General features: G+C 38.4%; 2 protein-coding genes and 1 long non-coding RNA gene across 6 annotated transcripts in view; 1 reads left to right on the top strand and 2 right to left on the bottom strand.

Annotated features, from left to right (window-relative positions):
* Positions 1-5,088, top strand: part of LOC144005810 (roundabout homolog 1-like) — a 112,772-nt gene extending 107,684 nt beyond the window's left edge. For all 4 annotated transcript variants that reach the window (XM_077504174.1, XM_077504172.1, XM_077504173.1 and 1 more), the window contains 5 exons: positions 92-447; positions 1,776-1,916; positions 2,005-2,226; positions 2,306-2,457; positions 3,464-5,088. In XM_077504174.1, coding sequence (XP_077360300.1) covers positions 92-447; positions 1,776-1,916; positions 2,005-2,226; positions 2,306-2,457; positions 3,464-3,478 — 886 coding nt within the window. In that variant the 3' untranslated portion in view covers positions 3,479-5,088. The remainder of the gene's footprint in view (positions 1-91; positions 448-1,775; positions 1,917-2,004; positions 2,227-2,305; positions 2,458-3,463) is intronic.
* Positions 55-7,465, bottom strand: LOC144005812 (uncharacterized). The gene is made up of 3 exons (XR_013279661.1): positions 7,350-7,465; positions 674-761; positions 55-415 (listed from the first exon to the last, which is right to left on the bottom strand). It is a non-coding gene; the product is annotated as an uncharacterized LOC144005812 (long non-coding RNA).
* Positions 7,466-14,369: 6,904 nt separating this feature from the next.
* LOC144005811 (roundabout homolog 2-like) overlaps positions 14,370-22,661 on the bottom strand; it is a 101,145-nt gene continuing 92,853 nt past the window's right edge. The window contains exons 24-27 of the mRNA XM_077504177.1: positions 20,910-21,106; positions 19,247-19,408; positions 18,008-18,265; positions 14,370-16,771 (exon numbers count right to left, since the gene is read on the bottom strand). Coding sequence (XP_077360303.1) covers positions 16,770-16,771; positions 18,008-18,265; positions 19,247-19,408; positions 20,910-21,106 — 619 coding nt within the window. The 3' untranslated portion in view covers positions 14,370-16,769. The remainder of the gene's footprint in view (positions 16,772-18,007; positions 18,266-19,246; positions 19,409-20,909; positions 21,107-22,661) is intronic.

Genomic DNA, 22,661 nt, shown 5'->3' with positions numbered 1-22,661 from the left:
GTTGTATGACTGTAATGCATACTGAGGTTTTTAGAACATATTCTGGAAAGACCTCATTATACCCTAAAAGGTATCTCTCCCCAAAACACAGCTCCACCCCTCCGTACATGGACGCCGACGAACACGAAGAGGACGCCGAGGAGGAGACAGCACATTGCGAAAATCGCTATCATCTGCACCAAAACCAGCAGCACAAGCAAAAGTTGCCTCACAACTCCCCGCACAAGCTGCTTTTCCACAGGCTGGAACAGACCCCCGCCTCCAGCACGGGGGAGCTGGATAGATCGGTCACAGGGTCCATGGTGAACAGCTGGGGCTCGGCGTCCGAGGAGAACTTATCATCGGGCAGGTCCAGCATTGTCAGCACCTCAGAAGGATCTTTCTTCACGGACGGAGATTTCAGTCAGCCAGAAGGCTTGCGAATGTGCAGATACGCAGAGGAGTCAGGTGAGGTCAAACACATTTCTTTTTTTTATAGAAATAATACAGATAACGGATGAAAATGGCAGCAATGATGTCAAACATACGGCTCACGGGCCAGAACAGGGTCCATCAATGGGTCCGATCTGGCCCGTGAGGACTGAACAAACGACAGTTTTTCACTAACATTAACTGGCGTTGCTAATTTTGTACTGTCCGACGTTTGTTAACACAACATGCAACAGCAACCAACCAGGAACAAGCATGAAACAAGTCCACCAATCAGGAGCTGGGGTTTGCACAGCTGGAGAGAAAACGTTGAGTCTCCGCCCAGAAAATTCCTGGACAGACAAACAATTCCATAGGATAACACCTTTAATAAGATCATTTGCTACAAAAATTTTATTAAACATTTTTGACCGGCAAGTACCGTATTTTACGCACTATAGGGCGCACCTAAAAGCCTTCAATTTTTTGAAAAGCTGACCATGCGCCTTATATATGGATCAATACTAAGCCGCAACAGGTCTCGCTGTCAAGACGCTATCGGTGACCCTGCACGATCTGAGACGCGTATGCGCAGAAGATCCCGCCATCTTGGATCGCTAGCTAATACTAATACTTTACCTCAGCTGTTTATTCATTTTGGGAGTGAATGGAGTTGTCAGAAAGCTGGTTTGTAATCTATTAATAAAGTTTGACTGACCTATCTGACTGTTTTGTTGACATTCCCTTTAGCGCAGCACCATCTAATGGATGTATAACATAACCCCAGCCTCTACTTTAGCGACTTTATATGGAAAAAGTTTTAAAATATGTCATTCATTGAAGGTGCGCCTTATAGTGCGGAAAATACGGTACATATTTAAATACGTTCAAACGCACTCGCAAATATGTTCAAACATACTCGAGAGCATGTTCGACGAATGTAGCATATTTTCCCATAAGTCATTATGGGAAATACGCCAAACCTAAATCATGCACTGCGAACATAATAAATCATAAAAGTAAACAAATAATGTTTTTTAGTTAACGTATTGTAATGAGGGCCAAATGTTGAGGAAAAAAAGTTGTTTTTTCTTCACACGCGCATGCGTATTATGGGAAAATATGCACCATTTAGCCTATAAGTACGTTTGAACTCGAGCATGTTCCAACATATTTGCAAATACCACACATATCAAAAACCGTATCGAATTGTCTGGAGAGATGCAATCCCGTAAAACCTACCTAATATTGCGAGCAACAGCTTCATTTGTACATATCCCAGACAACAAGTATATCAAATATATTCTGAAAGAGTGTCCTTTTTTTATTTATTATCATTATTATTATTATTTTATTTGAAATCTCAGGTCAGCGACATCATCGGCCCAGCAGTCCCATGTCCACAGATAGCAACATGAGTCCTGCAATAATGCAGAAAAGGCCCAAAAGATATAAGCAGAACCAATGTGTGCAACCAAGCTACCATCCCAAAGACGTCTTTAATGACGGTAAAACATGGAGGAAAAAGTTGATGCAGGGAATGTGATCCAATCAATCTCTAAATATTTGAATTTGCGTGTGCTCTATTTTGTCCAGACTCGTTCATGCCGCTGAATTTCCCCAGTCAGATGTCCCATAGCGACTTGAGAGTAAGGGGAGCAACGTTGCCCCGGATGGGCTCTGGAGAAACCCGGGGCCGAAGAGGGAGCACAGGGACTCACCGGGTCCGAGAGGCGCCATTTGAAGACGGCGAGAGCCACGAAGGAGACAAGATTCTACCAAGGGGAAAAGGAGGCAGCAAAAGCCAACAACACTCAGGTCTCTTGCTCACTTTGAAACAGTCGATTGTATGGATTAGCCAACCCAAAATGCTCTTTTTTTTTTTTCCACCAATCAGAATGTGGCGACATTCTACTGTACAGTCGCCCGTCTTTCCCGTCAGGTCCGGCTCAAAGTGAGCCTGCTGACCCCAACGCATCCAACTTTATACCTTGTGAAGACTCGAGGATCAAACACAGAGGACAGATGGAGTCTGTGGGAATAGATGAGGTAAGCCAGGAACCAAAATAGACAAAACCATTATGATATTACACAACTACTGTACGTTAGTGTATCTGGAATCATTTGGCAAAGGAGGTGAGGTTACAGGATCCTACGAGCTCTGATTTTGGTTGTGCACTAATAAATATTGGGGATGAAATATATTCTTGCTTAACATGTTATATATTTACAGTAATAGATAATTATCTTCACCAAATAAATACAACTGGAAATCAGAACAATTAATTCCCAATTAATACGTACCATAAAATCCCGTATATAAACCGCACACGTGGATATTATGCCCACTCAAAATAGTTGTCAGGGGTAATATTTGGGTCTTGTCTCATGTTTGGGGTCACGCCTGGGTTAAGTTTGAGTCGAGTTCCTGACCGTGCGCCAGAGTTCACGACCCGTTACGTGTCTGTTAGGTACTGATGTAAAAGTGTCTGTTTACAAAACGTGATGTTCGCGATGTCAACCTTTCATCCTTTAGGTGATGTCTGGACCTACGTGATGTCGTTCTTTAGTCCTTTACAATTCACTGTCTGTGGGTGCAGTCTGGGAATTGTGTGTGGCCTGCCGGATTATTGTCCAACTGTTTCTGTGTACCGCTCTCTTAGTTTCTTAGTTACTTAGTAGTAGTAGTAGTAGTAATAGTAGCAGCAGCAGGAATTGTAGTAGTACTAGTACTGTTGTATTAGAATTTGTAGAGGCAGCACTTGTTGTAGTAGTAGTAGTAGTAGTAGTACCAGTACTTGTAGTGCTTGTAGTGGAAGTGGGAGGAGGCGGAGGAGAAATAGTAGTAGTGCTTGTTGTAGTACTTTTAGTGCATGCAGTAGTAGTGCAAGTACTTGTTGTGCTTGTAGTAGTAGTAGCACTTTTGTAGCAATTTATTTATTGCAACAAATCGAGTTCTATTCATATTCTTTTACTGTATATTCTGTCCTCCAGACTGGAAAAAAAAAAAAAAAAAAAAAGTACAACCCACTTCAGTTTTTGTCTCTTTTCATAGTTCCTGAGAAGTTGAGAATCCTTGTGATGACACCACAACATCCTGCAGCTGCTTCACTCAAGGACTTAAGGCGGGGCTGGGAGGCGCGATTCGAGAAAAAAACTCAAATGTCGCACAATAAATGCTCTTTTCTATATAAAGTTTCTCACTCAGTGTTGTTAAAAAAAAAAAAAAAAAAAAAAAAAGTGCTCATGTTTATGTCTGTGGACTTGATTCTGGCTGACCCAGCAATGTAAGATAAATGCACACATTTATGGCTGATGTGATTGTCTCCACAAAATATTCGTACACGATGAGCATTTCTCATGCGTTCTAAAAAATGCTCGTGTCATTTCCAGACATCTTGTAAATTGTTTACTGCCACAGAAGTGCTTCAAATTGAAATTTTATGTGACAGTGTTAATGTTTTATAAGTGATGTACATCTCGTCCTCGTATGGTTTGTTCTACTTCGGTTAGAAAAGCACAATCACTTACTTTTGATGATTATAATTGTATGCATTTTTTGTGGAATTGTGTAAATCATTCGATTTGTTGAAATGAATGTCAATTGTGCATCCAGTTGCGTACATTTTAAGCTGCTTTCATTCTAAAGTGAGATCTCTGTTTTGTGTATTTTTTGCATGCACAGTCTCCTAATGGATGTATTACTTCAAGATTATGCTCCTGGACTATTATTATTTTTTTCCTTCCCTCCTCTGTCCACCTGAGTCCAGTTAATCTTTTTTTTTCCCTCTTCACCTGACCTTGGCCATAATTTCTTCAAATGAAATCCACTGTCTCCATTCGCTATTAATCTCATACTGACCAAAATGGAGTCATGAAACGGTTTGCCAGTAAACTGATTAAATGCCATTAGCTACTCTCACTGTACTCCATGACAGGAATACGGCACTAATTGAAACATCTAAAAACATTGCAATATTCATTTGTGTGAAGAAGAAAAAATATTTACCAAAAGCCATTTGGACTAAAATTGAATGATGACTTCAGCAAATGGACATTGTGTATCATGTTTCTCCAGTTTTTTTTGTTTTTTTTTCTCTCTGCTGATAGCATGCAATCCACATGGCAATTCATCATAGCCAACCAGGCGTGTGTTTTTTCAAGAACATGAATGTAATCACCCCGCTATAGTCTCTGGGATTTCTGTATTTTGACAGTGATGTAGCAGAGGCCAAAGGTCGACTCGTTATCTGTCTTTATTTTTTATCAAGTTCTATCTGATTTGACGTGTAAACCGGGGTGAAAGGTCATATCGGTAATTTTGTTTTTCTATCAGCACTCAACCAATTATCAAACCTGCTGCTAATCAGCACTTGCTTCAACGACACACTCGTCTGCGCCCCGTTTTGTACTTTTGTAATCTTCCTTAACCACTCATGTGCAAAATATTCAACTCATTAAGTTTATTTATTTTATGCTTCAGCTAGCAAATATTGCAAGTTTATGAATTGTAAAGAGTCTGAGAGGCAAGAGGGCGCTTCAATCTTGTGGAAAAAAATGTTCACAATTCATTTCTTAAAATAGTACTGTACTATTTCCGGAGAATTGTATACATTTATTTGGAAAATAGCTGTCATTCTGTCCAGTTGTTTATAAATTAAACCTGATTTACAAATGCGAGCGGGATTTTGTTGGATGTCTGTGTCGTGGTGCGCAATGTCAACTGAGGCGTTCAGATTACACTCAAGTAAATAAAACATTGTTCATATTTTGTCATTTTAAATATACATTTTGTTGATAATGCATAGCTTGCACTAGATCTCGCAGAGCCGTCATTTTGACCGTTTTCAAAATTGGCTTTGTTGTTACTCTGTTTACATAGATCAACAATGTTTCAGGTCTTTTGACTTTTCCTCTCTCTGTATATATATCATTACTACACTGACATTTTATTGTATTAAAAATAGAAAATATTTAGGAGTAATTACTACTTTACCTCCACACCCGTCAATTTGACTGCTCTCTTCATTTCAATGTACATCTCTTTCATCTATATATATATATATATATATATATATAATAGGTGTCAGTCGATTAAAATTTTTAATCGTAATTAATCACGACTTCAATAATTAACTGACGATTAATCGCACATTAATCGCACATTTTATACCTCAATTTATATCTACATTTTCAATAAAATGTAATTTCTTTCCCCTAATTTAAATATGGTTTTATTTTTTAGTCATTGATACATAACAATTTAATAAAAAAAATAAATAACATTTAAAATATGTACTGTACGGTATATATATATATATATATATATATATATATATATATATATATATATATATATAATAGGTGTCAGTCGATTACAATTTTTTAATCGTAATTAATCACGACTTCAATAATTAACTGACTATTAATGGCACATTTTTTTCCTTAATAAAAAAAAAAACATTTAAAATATGTACTGTACGGTGTGTATATATATATATATATATATATATATATATATATAATAGGTGTCAGTCGATTCTAATTTTTAATCGTAATTAATCACATGACTTTAATAATTAACTGACGATTAATCGCACATTAATCGCACAATTTATACCTCAATTTATATCTACATTTTCAATAAAATGTACATTTTTTTTCCCCCAGTATACACACACACACAAGACCAGCCCACCCCCTCTAAAAGGAGCCATGTATCGCTTTATTAGATACTCAAAACAGAGACTAATGAACATATTAGGCGATTACTATCATTATTATTAGGCAGGAGTGCAAGCCGTCAAAATGACTGCTGTGGGAGATCTAGTTGTTTTACAATTCTAGTAGTGCTCGTGTTAAAACCCCACCCTTATCATACAAAAAGGTTTGAATCTATTCTCCTTTCAATCCAATGCAAAACAGACCGAATGTAAATGTCTGCTTGGCTGCAGGTCAACTTCAACACAATAGGCAAGCAGGGTTGCGTTTTTTATGTATTCAACCGTTTTTCGCTAGCTGTTTGTAAGAAATGGGATTTTGCTACTCAAAAACATCAAGAATGCAGTCAGACAAAAGCGACAAATTCAATACAGTCGGTCTTCTGTGAGCCAACATACATTGAAGGAAAAGAACAATGACATGTCAAATAATGACATCAGCATAGCGCCAGAGAGGCTAGAGAGGAAGAAGACAGCTTTAAAAGATAAACACAAATGAAAAAAACAAAAAACAAAATACACGAACTGTATTCTGCATCATAAAGCGCTTTTCTTCCTTTCCAACTTGTTTCCACTTTGTCACCAAACGATGCATCGCTTGGTGACAGCTTGTTTTCTTTAACCTTTCCACTCACATAGCATGTGAGATCAAAATCTGGAGCCCCGTAATGACCAATATTTTACCAATGACACATTAATCACAAACAAAAATTATTCCTACTGTGCAAAATTGCTCTTCTGACTATTATATCTGTCAGGGCAGTCTTCATTTGGTGAGTAATTTTACTTTTATTAACTCTTTACTGCATTTTACAGTTACGAACGTTCAAATATTGCTTGAAAGATTGGTTTTATGAGTTTGACCTTTGATATAATAAATTCATTTGACATAATTGGAACGGAAATTCCTTTGAACTTAGAAGGTCAATGACCAGCATCGCAGAGCTGAGCTGGAAATAGTCACGGTTTTCATATTATTCCTTCTATATGGCATATTGTTGTAACTGAAGTCAGGCAGAAGATTATCAATGAGTGATATGTTTTGACCTTCTTTGGAAATTCACAATACTACAAAGGATGTCTGCCTTTCTTTATTTTGCTTTCCTAGTTTGTTTCGCTTGTTAGCAAGGACATCTGTCTGCGCGAGGTTATTCCGAAGTGTTTGTGTTGGGTTCTGAGATAGCGTGTGTGCGTTCTGCCAAGTTTCATTGCCAATTATACCAAGTTTATCCAGTAGCTTCTCTCTGCAATCTGTTGACGAAGAATCCTTGACGAGTCAAAGCAAATGTGGCGGAATTGCAGAAAGGTTGATGGAGGGGGTCTGAGGGCTGTCAACCCCTTTGCACTGGTTATAAGAAAACTAAGCTACAGAGACGTTGCGGATGAGGGCCGTGCTGTTGGTATAAGCGTCTTCCGCACCACCAGATGAACTGAGCCATATGTTACATCAGTGTTCAATTTTCTCTCATTGCAGCGCAACAAATGGAACTCAGTAGTCCAGCAACACCCTTTTTTTTTTGGGTTGATCAATTACAGTTTGTTGCATTGGCTTTCTATGGCCTTTTCAACATAAAATGTAAAAAATAAACAGTTTGTGCATGATTTAGTGCGACAATCCAATTCATTGGATTCATCAAATTCATCAAAACAAAGGGCATGAGCAACAAAGCACTAATAACAGGAATGACAATAATTGCTGGACACGACTGACTGAATGACAGGCTAAGACGAACTGGCGCTGAGGTGTGGTCCAGGGCTGGCTTAAGTAGCTTGGCGGTGATTGCCAACACCTGGCCTCTACCTGGGCTGTGCCTCCTTCCCCTAACGAGCAGCACACACACACACAAAGGGGAAAAGGGGACAGGCACGGCTCATGCAGGAGCCCTAACATATTTGTGGAGACTGAGGTCAGGTTGTATTTTACAATTTTAAAAATGTGCAAAATTTCACAAGTTATTTCATGTTAAAGATTAGATTAAACGTACTGAGCTGTCACCAACGTCTTACAAATGCAATTATGCCGTCTAGTGGCAGAAAAATGACCTCAACGCAAATCAATATCACACTTTTTTTTTTTATAGTACAGTACCTCTTTTTAATTTTAACTCAATTTTATGAATTATTATGAAAAGACTGTGTCAGTTACTAAAAGATGCAGCCACTTTTATGTTAACAAGAGTATGGAAAAAATGTATATTGTATTGCACATTTAGAACAGATACAATTTACATTTACGATAAAAAAAAAAAAAATCGCCTGGGATGGGACCTGCATAAAAGTGAAACAAAATAGAGCTATCACAGCTACCAATGCTAACATTAGCATGTCAATATTATTAGCATTTAACAAAGCAGACTATTCTAAGACAATAGTTTAGTAGTTGTTTTACTGTGGCTGTCTAATTTGACAGTAAACTTCCATTTTTTGGGCACAGCTTGAATTCTCTTCGATGAATTGCTCAATATTTGCGAAATTTGGAAGTGCGAAGCGTCCACTAGAGTGCAGAAGCAAAAAGCAAAAAAATATCTGCCGAACGGCATCTCTTGGAAAAACCCGTATCCCAAGGCACTGTAGTAGTTTTAAAGCAACGAAAACCCGTTGAGAACAAAAAGATAATGTGGCGACACTCGTGCGCAAGCTCGTGAGTTACGAGTCTCTGAGAGGGTGAGTGACGGAGCTGGGATGTAAGACTTCCATTTGATGGAAGGTTTGTTTGAGGAAGATTAGTTTCTGTTCAAGCAGACAGTTGGCGAGGAATTAAGTCGTGTCGGAGATAATCAATGTGCTGGGTGAGACGAAGCTTGCAGCAGCAGTTGTACATTTAAATTTGTTTAAGGAGATATATGGCTGTCTGTCGCCGACTGGGAAACGGGAGCGTGCGTGGTTTGATGCCAAGAGAGACTCGCAACCTGACAATATTGTCGGCAAAGATTCCCCCCCCCCCAAAAAAAAACAGAGGACATTCAAATTGTTGTTTTTATATCATATAAATAAAGCTATAAGCTGTTATCAAAAATACAACATCACTGCTTCACTTCCATGCACAGCTGCACAATTTGCCTCAAAAAAAGCTACAATGTAAAAAAAAAATATCATGCTCACTTGTACACACGTTAAACTGAGAGGTGCTTCCGCCCCCTCTCTTAGGAACAAATGTGAAAACATATCTCGACTGTCACACTATGCCAGCAAGGATGTTGTTGTCTCACGTTTTATTTTAGGATGTCAAAACTTTTAAAAGGAAGCTGTTTGGGAAGTGGTGCAGAAACAAAGTCGCTCTAAGTAGGCTAAACAACAACAACGGTACATGATGCAATGGAACGCTACGGCGTAAACAATATTTGCTCTAACACAAAAGATGTTCCCAAAGTTTTGGATTGGGGGGAAAAAAAAAAATCCTGCAATAGATGATATAAACCGTATTTTTCGGATTATAGGTCGCTCCGGATTATAAATCGAACCAGCCAAAAAATGCATAATTAAGAAGGAAAAAACATAAATAAGTCGCACTGGAGTATAAGTCGCATTTTTGGGGGAAATTTATTTGGTAAAATCCAACACCAAAAACATACATGTCATCTTGAAAGGCAATTTAAAATAAAAATAAAAGAGAGAACAACAGGCTGAATAAGTGTACGGTATACGAACGTTACATGACTGACATGCCTGGTAATGTCAGTAACGACGTAACATATTAAGAGTTTGTAGCGAGCAGTGACGGGAGTCGGAGGCGGAGTGTTGAAGCACGGAACGTTTTATTGACATCAGCTTCTGAGGTCTTAACAGCAACTCCCCACTCAGCTCGAAGCTAACAGGCTAACTCCCCTTTTCCACATAACAAAACCTTCCCACCCAGAACTCTCCCTCCGTCCCAACGTTCCGTGGGTGAATTATGTTCCCATCACTACAAGTTATTCATATAACTCTAGCATAAAGAACATGCTAACAAGTTTACCAAACTATCAGTTTCACTCCAAATCACTAAATCCAATGAAATCTTCATCCTCGGTGTCACTTTTAAACAACTCCCCCAACTCGGGAGGTAGACGATGCGCCGCTTCCTCTTCTACCGGCAATGTTGAAATTATCAACACAGGCCTAGAGCGCCCTCTTGCGGTTTAGTGTGAAAATAACATGTGAAATGATATAATAATGTGTTATTAATTTCACACATAAGTCGCACCAGAGTATAAGTCGCACCCCCGGCCAAACTATGAAAAAAAACTGCGACTTATAATCCGAAAAATACGGTAACATAAAAAAAATAAAATAAATACATATAATATATATCCAGACAATATGTTCACTTTTATTCGGTCCGTATGTGTAATTGATTCAATTTAGCATCATTTGCACTCTACTGAATGCCATTGTAATTTTGGCGCTCATGTTACTTAATATTATCCTGTTTAATGACAACTAATAGCTAAGGCAGCGGTTCTCAACTGCGGTACTCGAGTCCCACTATCCAACCTGTTTTCCATGTCTCCCACAGCCAACACAGGTGTTTCAAACGATCAGCTAATTAGCAAGCTCTGCATGAAGCTTGCTAACGATCCTCAGCTGTGTTGGCTCAGGGAGACATGGAAAACACAGGTTGGATTAGGGGTACTCGAGGACCGGGGTCGAGAACCAGTGAGCTAAGGTTTGTGCACAACTTTACTGCAAAATTCTTAAAAACACAGTTGAGTGCACATTTTCTCGACGCAACGAAAAGGAAGCAGACCTATCAGAGCGAAGAGGATGAAAATAAATTGGTCGCTGAGGGAGAGCTACAAGCCAGGAGACCATGGCCTTTAGCTTCCCCTCTGGAGCAGGTCCGCAGTCTCATGTTGTTTGCGTCATAATAGCTCAAAGTAGCAATTGTAGTAGCAAGTAATATCTAAAATGTCATGAGTCACATTTCAGCTCATTTATTTATTTGTTTTTTTAGTCACTGTGGAATCAAGATTACTACATTTCAAATGCTTATCGGGATCAGTACACAACATGATATTGCACATGCTGTAATGAGTTGGATTCTTCTTTCTGCTTGTGGTCCCTTCTGGCTATTTGTCAAGACTTTTATTTATTTATTATTGGAGTGTAGATGTGAGGAAAAACTTGGCAAGAATTAAACCAATAACTCGATTTTCCTCAAACAACAACATTGACTATTCAGACATCATGATTTAAACAAAATAAGTATGACGTATTTGGAGGAAACATGACAGACAAAACAAAGTAAACGAAACCAGGGAACTATTGCTGCATTCGAGGATGGTCGGAAGTCGGAAATATCCGAGTTGAAACTTCCCAGTTCCGACCTCAAAGCGTTCGAGGTGAAAGTAAACAACCAAAATGGCGGATAGTGATGAATTGTTTTTTTATTTTGGTCCTCAAAACTCAATTTGACCTCCAGAAAACCTTTTGCAATTTTGCTTCATTTATTGTTTTAATCTTATTTCATCAGCATTCCGTACAGTTAAGTAGCATAATTTCATGCAGGAATATAGCGGCAATACTGTCACGTACGTTGCGTTACGTGAAGTTATGGCGAATATTTATGAATGAAGAAAGCTATCTAGTTTTAGAATCGAGTAAATTGTGTTTTGCCATTCAGAGTGACGTCACGCCGGGGAAGTCGGAGTCCTTTTTTTCATTCAAACTTCCCAAGTGGAATTTCCGAGTTCAAGGGGGGCGTTCCCGTACACACTTCCTGGTTTGAACTCGGGAAAAGTCCGACTTCCGACCAGCATAAACAACAAACAAATTGATGAGACAACGAGGCACACCTGGTCAAGACACGAGTTGCTGGAGAGAGCTGATTGGATGATAGGATGTGCTAGGCTGATGAGAGTAGGCGGAGCCAAAAAACAACAACAACAAATAAGCAGAGAAGAAATGAACAAAGGAAACAAGACATAACATGAAACAAAATGAAATCTATTTTAACAAATATAGTCGACAATCACAAATCGACAATGTAAACCCAGACAAAATAAAAGGCAAGAATGAGCCGATTGCTGATTGGCTGCAAAGAATGAAATGGTTGATGGGACTAAAGTAGGCCACTTTTAATATGATATACTGTATTTATATTTTTTATTTGAATGCCTTTCACAGAGCTAAGAATGTACTGTAATATGTCACATGACGTGCAATTTTCAACACTGCATGCTACTTTCCCAATTCTAAACATATTAAATTACTACATCTGATAGCTTGATTTAAATATGACCGTTATTACATTATCTTTGAAAAGGCTGAATATTTAGATTTTATTAATGAATCTCATTGAGCAAAGTGGCCAGTAAGTCGCTGAATAAAGTCAAATTATGGCAAGTTATTTATCATCTTCACTGCAGGTGGAGGATAGTGACTGATTGTGTTCAATCTACTTTAATCGCTCCCTCTTAGCCATCTGGGCTCGGTAATTGCTCATTGTTATCATTAAACATGCAGTTTCAACTCCGTATTTTCTTTTTCCCCGATATGTATAATGTGAATTTTTAAGCGCATGCACATTGTCATTTTTTTTGTCACAGATATGAAATTATACAATGGTCTAGCGCATGGGTGTCAAACTCATGTTAGCTCAGGGACCGCATGGAGGAAAATATATTACCAAGTGGGCCGCATCGGTAAAATAACGGTATATAACTTAAAAACAATTGCCGTCATTTATACGCAGATTTTTGTGGTTTTGTGGACCAACCCTAAATTACGGAGCTCAACTGTCATCATATTGTTCCTAAAAATAACACGAATGCAAATGGACGTGGCAACACTATCCTGGTATACGTTCCGGATGTGTTAAATTGACCTGTTTTGCATATATATTGTTCCCAGAATGCATTATAAAGACATTAATCCTTGTCATATCTATTTGTGTTACCAGTTGAATTTGTGTCGTATTTAACACATTTATGTCGGTGTACGATTACAAAAAAATCATAATAATTAAACAAACCGTCGTTTAAATCGTGTGTAATATAATGACATCCAGGACGACGATTCCCCGTACAAGTTGCATTGCTCATCTGAGGACTGCTTGTAAAAGGACAAATCTAAATGTTTTGATTGTGACCGGCTGATTTATTAGTCCGACATTACTTTTTTTTTGTTTTTTTTTACTTTACAAAATCATCTCGCGGGCCGGATTAAATCCATTTGCGGGCCTGATCCGGCCCACAGGCCGTTTGTTTGACACCCCTGGTCTAGCGTATTCACACAGTAGATGAACAAAATGTCTTTGTGCTATTTGTTGTCCATGACAGTGGCAATTTTTATTCCCAAGAAAATGGCGTTTCATGACACCTTTTTCCAAATGAGCCAAAAATTTTTGCAAAGTGTTGGAAGTTAAGTTTATATTTTTGAAATACAAAGACTAATGGAGGTTGAGTTTGTGGGTTTAGCTTTTTATCATCATCCACTGACTTTACATTAGTGATAGATTACTGGTATGTCATTTTCAGGGAAGATACCATAGAAGGGACATGAAAAAAAAACAAAAAAAACACTGTGTACCAACACCATTTTTGAAAAATACAACCAAACTGGATTTAAAGCATCAGTGAGGTGCAGTAAGTAATTCTCAGTTTTTGTACAATATCTGCAGACAATCCTGATCTTGGTCGATCAAGTCTCTCAAGACATTGTTATTGACAAGCTTTCACGGATATAGCCTCAAGCTAACCAAAGCAAATCTCTCCTGGCTCCTGTTTAAAGGGAAACGATGTGATTTTTTCCCCAACCATGTCATTGCATACGTGCCAAAGAAAGTTCATGAGACAGCCGAGGCTAAATCGTGTTTTGGGATATCTTTATGTATTTATACAGTGTGGCAGTCAGAGCTTGCAACGGGCGAGGCTGTGCAAAAAAAAAGAAAATCACATTCATTGTGATGCCTTTTTACAAAGTGACCGTGTGATGATGCATTTTAAATTCTACTATAGAGCACTTGCATTTGTCAGCCTGGTGGATGAATTTTTCATAAGCTGCTTTTAAGGAATGAAATAAGAGTAGATCAATAAAGTCAGGCCAAACCAGCACAATAATTAGAACTGCATATAATACATCCACTGCCTTTAAACCAGACATTCCTGAATTACTTTGAATAAAAGATCAGCCATTGCTTTTGCATTAAATTTGCTAAATAATAGAAATAAATGACGGAATTTGTTACATACATATGCAGTTCATACAAGCAATTTCCAACGGTGTTGAATGGCAGGTGGCATTAAGGGAAGGAAACATTGCTCATTTTCACATAGACATTTTTATTTTGCATCAAAGGATTGAAAATCGGCCCTACTGTATGTGAATGCGTATTCCTGAGGGCAAACCAGTCTTGGCAGGTGAAAATCCCTCAGTGGGGAAGCCATTACCAGAAATTACAATCCCAAACGAAAATAGTCAAAAATAAATAAATAAATAAAAACTTCCGAATTTGACAACATCATCCATCATGTTAAAATGATGGTAAGAATCCACAAATAAATCTTCATATGACCGGCAACATCAAAGCACGACATGATCTCATGCAAAATTTAGTTCGAAATCATACAAACTGGAATATTGTCCGTCATTCCTTTTGTACAAATTCCTACTAAATCATACAGTATAACGTCAACTCTGCCAGCAGTCCAGACCTGTCTCCCGTTGAAAATTATGAAGCTCCAAAATCCAACAACAGAGACTGTGGACTGTTAAGCAACTTAACTCTTTGACTGCCAAAAACGTTCGTAAAATCACGATGTATTGCTGCCACAAACGTGAAATGACGTCACCTACGTGACCTACAGTGTCAATGAGTTGTAAAATCAAAAACACCCACTAACTATGGCCAGCAGATGGCAGCATTGTATCTCTTTTCAATGGGCTGCCGGTGTTTGGAGTGTTACTCAACTCAACTCAAGTTTACTTAACCTCGCAGCGGTTGTTGCTCGGGCCCTAACTAGAGCTGCGAATTACAGTGAAACATGACACAATCTGATGAAATAGAACGTTTTCAAGGCTGACGTGAATGATCAAAGCCTTTGTAACATTAAACCTAATTTAACGGAGCGTCACTAAACAAAAAATATTACGATCAAAGTCACTGTTGTGGAGAATATGTATCTTTTCTTTTCAATTTTCGCTCAATGTCACCCAAATTACCCATTTTCAAATGGCGATTACTAAAGAGCGGAATAAGGTAGAAACATACTTTTTTTTTCTAATGAAAGAATGGAATGCAATCTTTCATGTGGTACCCATGCTGTATATGTGGCAAAAGAAGACAATATTCTGTTTGCTTCGAAAAATGAGTTAAAATGCTCGAAATCAGCTGGCATTGGGGGTTGTTTTTTGATAACGTGTGGCAGTAAAAGAGTTAAGTAATACCTCAAGCAACAATTCCACCATCAAAGCTTCAACAATTAGTGTCCTCAGTTCCAAAGTCGTTATTGAGTGTTATGAAAATGAAAAGTGATGTAACGTAGTGGTAAACATGCCTCTGTCCTAGCTTTTCTGAATGTGTTGCAGTTCTTTTTTTAGTATTATTATTCGGCTGATTCATTGCTGATTGGAATTTTGTTGTTTTCACTTTTCAGCCACACCCCAAAAACACAGGAAAACTGGAGAAAAAAAAATATCCAAATGTAATTTCGTTGGAAAGCATTTGGTTGTTGACATTGGATGCCGACCAACGTTTGATTTCGAAAATCTTTCGAACAGATCATTACAGTCTATAGTGGCATTGTATTCTGAATATTGCACCGTATGCAACCGAAAATAAATGAACAAAAGAAATAAATATATTTACTGTATATTATATGCACGTATTTTAAAGTAACGGTAGTGAAGTGACACATACTGTACCCATTTGCCTTGCTTTGGATATTACAGGTGATGAGTCCTCTGTGACCATAAAAAGTGGAACGGTTTGCAATGAGTCATTGTTAGTATAATGCATAATAAAATTCACAGCAAATAGTACATAACACAGTTTCTTGGCTTTTTACAACCACATTATCACCTGTGTTGCTCCCTTTATAATACTCAACCTATGGGATGTTTTGGAAAAACAACGGCAGCGCAGCCCGGTAAGTATTCCCAACGTCATGATTCTTCTCCGCGGCTCTGCTGACAACGGGATTGTGCTTATTTTCACCGAAACGCTCTGTGCAAAGTACAACAATACAGTAGCTTCATCAAGATAAGCAAATGGTTTTGAGCGCCAATGAAAAATGAGTCACTGTCATTAAAAAAAAAAAAAAAAAAAAAAAAAAAGAGAGACAATATTAGGGTAGCTTGCATAGCAAAGCAAAAGCAAAGTATACAGATACATAGAAAATATATTTACACATTATGCAAGTCCGTTGTCATTTTAATTAGTCATTTTGTTGTGATTTTTCTTCTTCATCTCCGCTGTGTGAATTGTCGTGATACATAACAGCAGTGGCCATACAGTCGACTCATTTGAAGTATAGGGGGTAAAAGAAGGGAGCACTGTGAGACTGGTGTCTGTGTCCTGTACATGACATTTACAGCTCTGTATTTTCATTTGCATGTTCCTTTGACTCTTCTGCAGCTTCCAATCATCATTTCGAGTCACTCGCAGAGAGACAATCTCGGAGCACTTAGAAACAAGGCGTCCAGGGACGTGTATCCGACAGACTCTGAAAGAGCAAGAGAACAGTGCGATAATGTGAAATCTCAGCAAGAATATTGCTTTTACTGCATCTTCGCCTTACGGTAATAAAAAAAAAAAAAAAAAACTGGTGGGGGATGCAATATTCTCACGCGGTTTGGAAAAGTGGGATAAATGGCCGTTAAACATGCAGAAGCTGGAACTTTAGAAGGATGTAATTGACCACTATGTCTTGCTGAATTATTGGAGACCAACACCTGTTTCTCTATTATTGTAGGGTTAGGGTTAGGGTTCCCTTCATACTAACTATGTTGAGAAAAAAAACAAAAGTGGCTAGACGAATATGAGTAAAACGATTCTACATGTATAACGGAATATATGGTGTTCCACAGGGTTCAATTCTGGGGGATCCGCCGTTTTCGGTGTATCTGCAGCCCCTGGGTTCCATCTTAAGAAAACAGCGGTGTTTGCACTGCAGCTTTAATAATTTGATAATTTTTTTTCCCCCCCATCTGAAAATTACAATTTATCATGAAATTAGTTTTTCAAAGTCCCTTTTGTAAAGGAATTTTAATAAATAAGCAATCACGTCATCTTTGTTGCAATAAATATCAGCTCTATAAATACGGGCCGGATCAGGCCCGCAAAAGGGTTTAATCCGGCCCACGAGACCATTTTGTAAAGTAAAAAAAACTAACTAATTATTCAGCCGGCCATAATCAAAACATACAAATTTATAATTTAAAAAATAGAATCGCTCTGGATGTCATTATTTTACACACAACCTAAAGTTACAGTTTGTTTAAAAATTATTATTATTATTTTTTTAAATAATAGACGGACATAAACGTGTTAAATATGACACAAATTCAATTACTGGTCACACGTATTACATATGACAAGGATTAACATCCTTATAACTTCACTAACTGCACCACACAATGCATTCTGGGAAGAATATATATATATATGCAAAACAGGTCGATTTAACATATCTGGAACTCATTCAGTCAAAGCGTTGGCGTGTTGCATTTGCATTTGTGTTATTTTTGGAACAATGTGAATGACAGTTGAGTTCCATAATTTAGGGCTGGCCAACAAAAATATGTGTATAATTGATGGCGATTTTTTAAAGTTATATAAAATTATTTTATTGAACCGGCCCACTTGGTAATATGAGTTTGACACCTCTGCATTATAGGATGTAAACTCACCACATTATGCATAAAAAAACAAACAAACAAACAATTATGTTGACACTTACAGTGATCCCTCTTCTCTTTGCTGTTTGTGAGAAGATTCCCGTTGTGGGAGGCTTCTGCGGAGGGTCGCTTGTGAGAAGCCCGACTAAGCGTAGCCCTGTTGGATGTAGAGGTGTCGCCCCAGGATCCCATATGCTGCCTCTCTAGCGTGGACACGGTCACCATGCACTCCTCTGAAGGGTCTGAGGCTGCACTCGCCCATGAGCTGTTCATGCGGCAACCGGTGTTGTGAAGGCCTTTTACGTGAGGCCCATGGGTTGCTGAGCGGATGGGAGATGGAAAAATCGGAATCAGATTTATTGGCCAAGTATATAAAAACACACGAGGAATTTGTGGTCACAGCCTCAACAAACGGGAAGCCTGGCAGTTCGCTAATGAGCGCCCTGAGTTTCTTAGATGGGAAAAAAGGAAATATGAGGAAGGAGGGAGGGGGAAAAGAACAAGGCTCAGTCTGTGCGCTTTTAACTCATTTGCTCCCAATGACGTTTAAATACGTTTTTTTTTAAATGTTTTAAGTGTCCCAAAGACGTATTTATACTTTTTTATTTATTTATTTATTTATTTATTTATTTTTATTTAATGCTGAAGCATACAGAAGGCTTTAATGCAGCCTCTCAACTCCAAAGAACGGTTGCAGAAATGGTAGTTATTACACAAACGGCCAGCAGGTGGCATCAGATAAATTACAATTTTAAATAGATTTGTGAAAACTGATGAAACTTAGCTCTCTAACGCTAATTGCTGCAAAACGGTAACAGATAGGAACATACTTTTTTTTCCTGATGAAAGAAGAGACTTTAATCTTTCTTTTGATAGGTTCCATGCTTTTATAGCAATTGAACGCAATATTCTGTGGGCCTTGCAAAATCAGTCAAAATTCAGTAAAACAGCTGGAAGCGAACGGGATTGCTTCTGTGAAAATGGCTGGGAGTGAATGAGTTAAGTGTCCCAAAGACATATTTATACGTTTTTTTTTTTTTTTTTATGCTAAAGCATACAGAAGGCTTTGATGCAGCCTCTCAACTGCAAAGAACAGTTGCAGAAATGGTAGTTATAGGCACATATGGACCTGGGAAAAAAAACGGAACATCGATATTTGGCAAACACTAATAAAAATGAACTTCTCGTAGATTTTCAGGTACGATTACCGTGTCTAAAATATGTGCAGGAACAACTACAATCTTCCAGTTCAATGCATCTCAGATCCCAAAATGGCTTCAGCCCAGAAGGACCTAGCTTACCTTCTTGGTTGGTGTCTTTTCGTCTGGGCAGTGTCCCGACCTTGTTTGTCTGAGATTTGAGGCCAGTTAGTTGCGCCCTCTTGTGACCAAGGCTATGTGTGTTCTGCGCACCACGATCGTTTGCGCCAGAGCTGTCTGAGCGACACAACTGTGGGCCTTTACCTGCAAATGAAAATGAAAATTACTCACATGGATATGAATAGGCGTAGAGAAAAAATAAATAAATGCCAAAACACTTGTGCATGATGATATCCTCTATGGACACCCTGCCAACATTCTGGCTTTGTTCACAGTGATTCAGCCACTTACCAAACGTGACAGCCGAACAAACAATAATTAATGTTTGCATCGCCAATATTTGTGATTATTTTTAGTCCCACTGATCTGCATTTTGCCCCACAATGGCATATTAAGTGATAAAAACACATATTGAAGAAACAGTACGAGTCCTCCTATTACCCTATCAAACAATGCAGTCGAAAATGGTGTATTTTAATCCATGTGGGAGAAGCTGTCATGTTTCTTGCTCAAGAAAGGAATCCTATTTATAAATGCATCCTTTCTTAACTTTAAAACTTTTCAGTAGCGTGCTGCGCTTATATATACAGTAACGTGTGACGGTTTTGATGTCTTGACTCAAATAACTTCAAGAGAACAACCTGCCAGTATGTAACTTTTACAAACATTTACAGTGACAGAAAGGAACCTCATTTGAATATGAATACCTTAGAAGACCAATGTAGGTTATATTTGAAGTCGTCACGTGATTGTGCCATCCAATAACATTCGCAATTCGCCATTTTTCTATATCGGGCAATATTGCATACTATATTTCATAACTTGCAGCAATGAAACTACTTTACACAGTACATGGTTCAAGTGACACAATTACAATTTTACAATTATTTTGTCACCAAGTTCTAATGTATTTCCAAGTCTGAAATAAAAAAATAATAATAATCGGCTATCCGTGTCATAATTTTATCATTTTTGTTTTCTTAATTGCTATAGTTTTGGTTTGTTTGTCTCTTGTACGTGTTTTCCCCGTGTGTCTGCTCGTCATGTAATTGTCTCCACCTGTTCTTGTCATTCAGCTCTCTCTCTATTTAGCGTCTTATCCAGGTGTGTTTCATTGTCTCATTAGTCTGTTTGTATTTTGTTTACTGTTTCCGTGCTAATCAGTAATGAGAGTCAAAGTCATAAACAGGGATGGACTGCAAAGAAAATTCTGCCCGGAAACATATTTGGGTGTCTTGACGAGATGACGGACATTCGCCGAAATGCTCAGAATTCTCGATGGCGAGTTCACCCCAGATCATGAAGTGCATATTTACGACTATTAACCATCTTAACAGTTGCAAACTCTCCCATTGGCAATGTGCAGGTCCGAAAACCAAACTATCACCACCGACACCTGCCTCTTGCCCGCACCCACCACAACGAAATCCACCATGTGACAAGCCGTCAACGTGACTGCCAAGTAAACAAACATTGTCTCAACCCAGTTAATGCGAGCTGACATAATCAGAAGACGCACAGACACGTCTACACAAACAAAAGCAAAATCTAATGTCGGCACTAAATCCAAATTAGCCTATTAGACCTGCTGTGTAAATTCAACGTCGTTAGTCTGCCCTCTCGGTGTCAGCCTTGTCAAACATACCTGAGACCTCAAGGTTATCCATAGTGTGTCCAGGAGTGTAGTCGAAGCCGCACAAATTCTTTGACACCATAGCATATCGTTCTTCCTCTTCATCTTCAGAGAGGCGGGTGTCTGCCAAATCTGAGCCCAGCGTTGAAGACATGAAGTCCATTGGAGGAATGGTTGTGTTGGACATGTTCGAATTGCTCTTCGTGTGCCTGATACAATGCATATAGAAAAAGGATATTACCGTATTTTCCGCACTATAAGCCGCACCTAAAAGCCTTCAATTTTTTCAAAAGCTGACCATGCGCCTTATAATCCAGTGCGCCTTATATATGGATCAATATTGAGCCGCAACAGGTCGGCGACCCTGCACGATCAGCAGAAGATGCCGCCATCTTGGATCGCTAGCTAATACTTTACCTCAGAGAAAATAATAAAACAGCTGTTTCTTCATTTTGGGAGTGAATGGAGTTGTCAGAAAGCTGGTTTGTAATCTATTCATAAAGTTTGACTGACCTATCTGACTGTTTTGTTGACATTCCTTTTAGCGCAGCACCATCTAATGGATGCATAATGTAACCCCAGCCTCTACTGTAGCACCTTATATATGGAATTCTTTTTAAAAATATGTCATTCATTGAAGGTGCGCCTTATAGTGCGGAAAATACGGTAATTCCTAAACATGGTTTAAATATAAAAACAAAAACAATACCCAGGATGCGGAGTGAGTGCACTTCCAAAATGTCCCCAGTTACTCAACTGATTACATGCTCATTGCTTGCGGGTGTTATGCAAACAGCGGGGTTCGAAATGGAGTGGATAAAGGGTACCGGGACGGTCAAAGGCTGTCACCAACGTGGCTGTTATCTCTTCTACAGCTGTCCTGCATGACGGCTCACATCCCACCATCAAGACGATGCATGCCTAATTACCAACTCTATTTACTCATGTCAGAACACGGAGAGCTATTTTAAACTCATGTATTACACGCCATGTATTCAGCCACTTTGCCGTTTTCCAAGGCTCCATTAGATAGAGCCCATTAGATTTATTTTTTAAATTATCAAGAAGCATAGATGGCAGATAAGTGACATGCAGGTGCTTGGGGCGGGGGGGTTGCAGTATATTCTGCCACTCGCTGTAGGTATAAATCCACCAACTGATATGCTTTATGTCAGGGGTGTCCAAACTTTTTCATTTGAGGGCCACATACAGAAAATCAGAAGGACGCAAGGGCCACATAATGTTATGAAGAGAAATTGTGTTTAGTCCTAAAAATTGGACAAATAATTTATTTGTGCTTTTGCATATTTAGAAAAATGCTACAGTATATAAACCAATTTATTTGTAATATGGCAATAGGGTGATTATAGTTTTGGAATTTTTCATTTTAGTTAGTTTTTTATTAGTTTTCACGGTGGTTCTGTTAGTTTTTATTATTTTGTTCTTTAAAAAATGCTTAGTTTTAGTTTAGTTTCTTAGTTTCAGTATTAGTATTAGTTTAAAAAAAAATGTGCATTACCTGTGCGCAATATTTAAAAAACACCATGAGCGCAACGTCATCTGAAGGTGCTTTTCTATTGGCTGCTGCTAGATGACGTCACTTCTGTGTGACATACTTTCAAACATCATTATTACGGTTTCTATTAAAATAAATCTACTAAAAATCCCATTTAAAATCATCGCCAAAGTCTCATGCATTCAATTCATTACCAAAGACTAAAACGAAGGACGTTTGCTATAATTATAGTTAGTTTTGTAAACATA

The sequence above is a fragment of the Festucalex cinctus genome, chromosome 18 (genome assembly GCF_051991245.1).
Source record: "Festucalex cinctus isolate MCC-2025b chromosome 18, RoL_Fcin_1.0, whole genome shotgun sequence".
Taxonomy (NCBI): Eukaryota; Metazoa; Chordata; class Actinopteri; order Syngnathiformes; family Syngnathidae; genus Festucalex; species Festucalex cinctus.
This window is presented reverse-complemented; position numbering and strand designations above follow the sequence as displayed.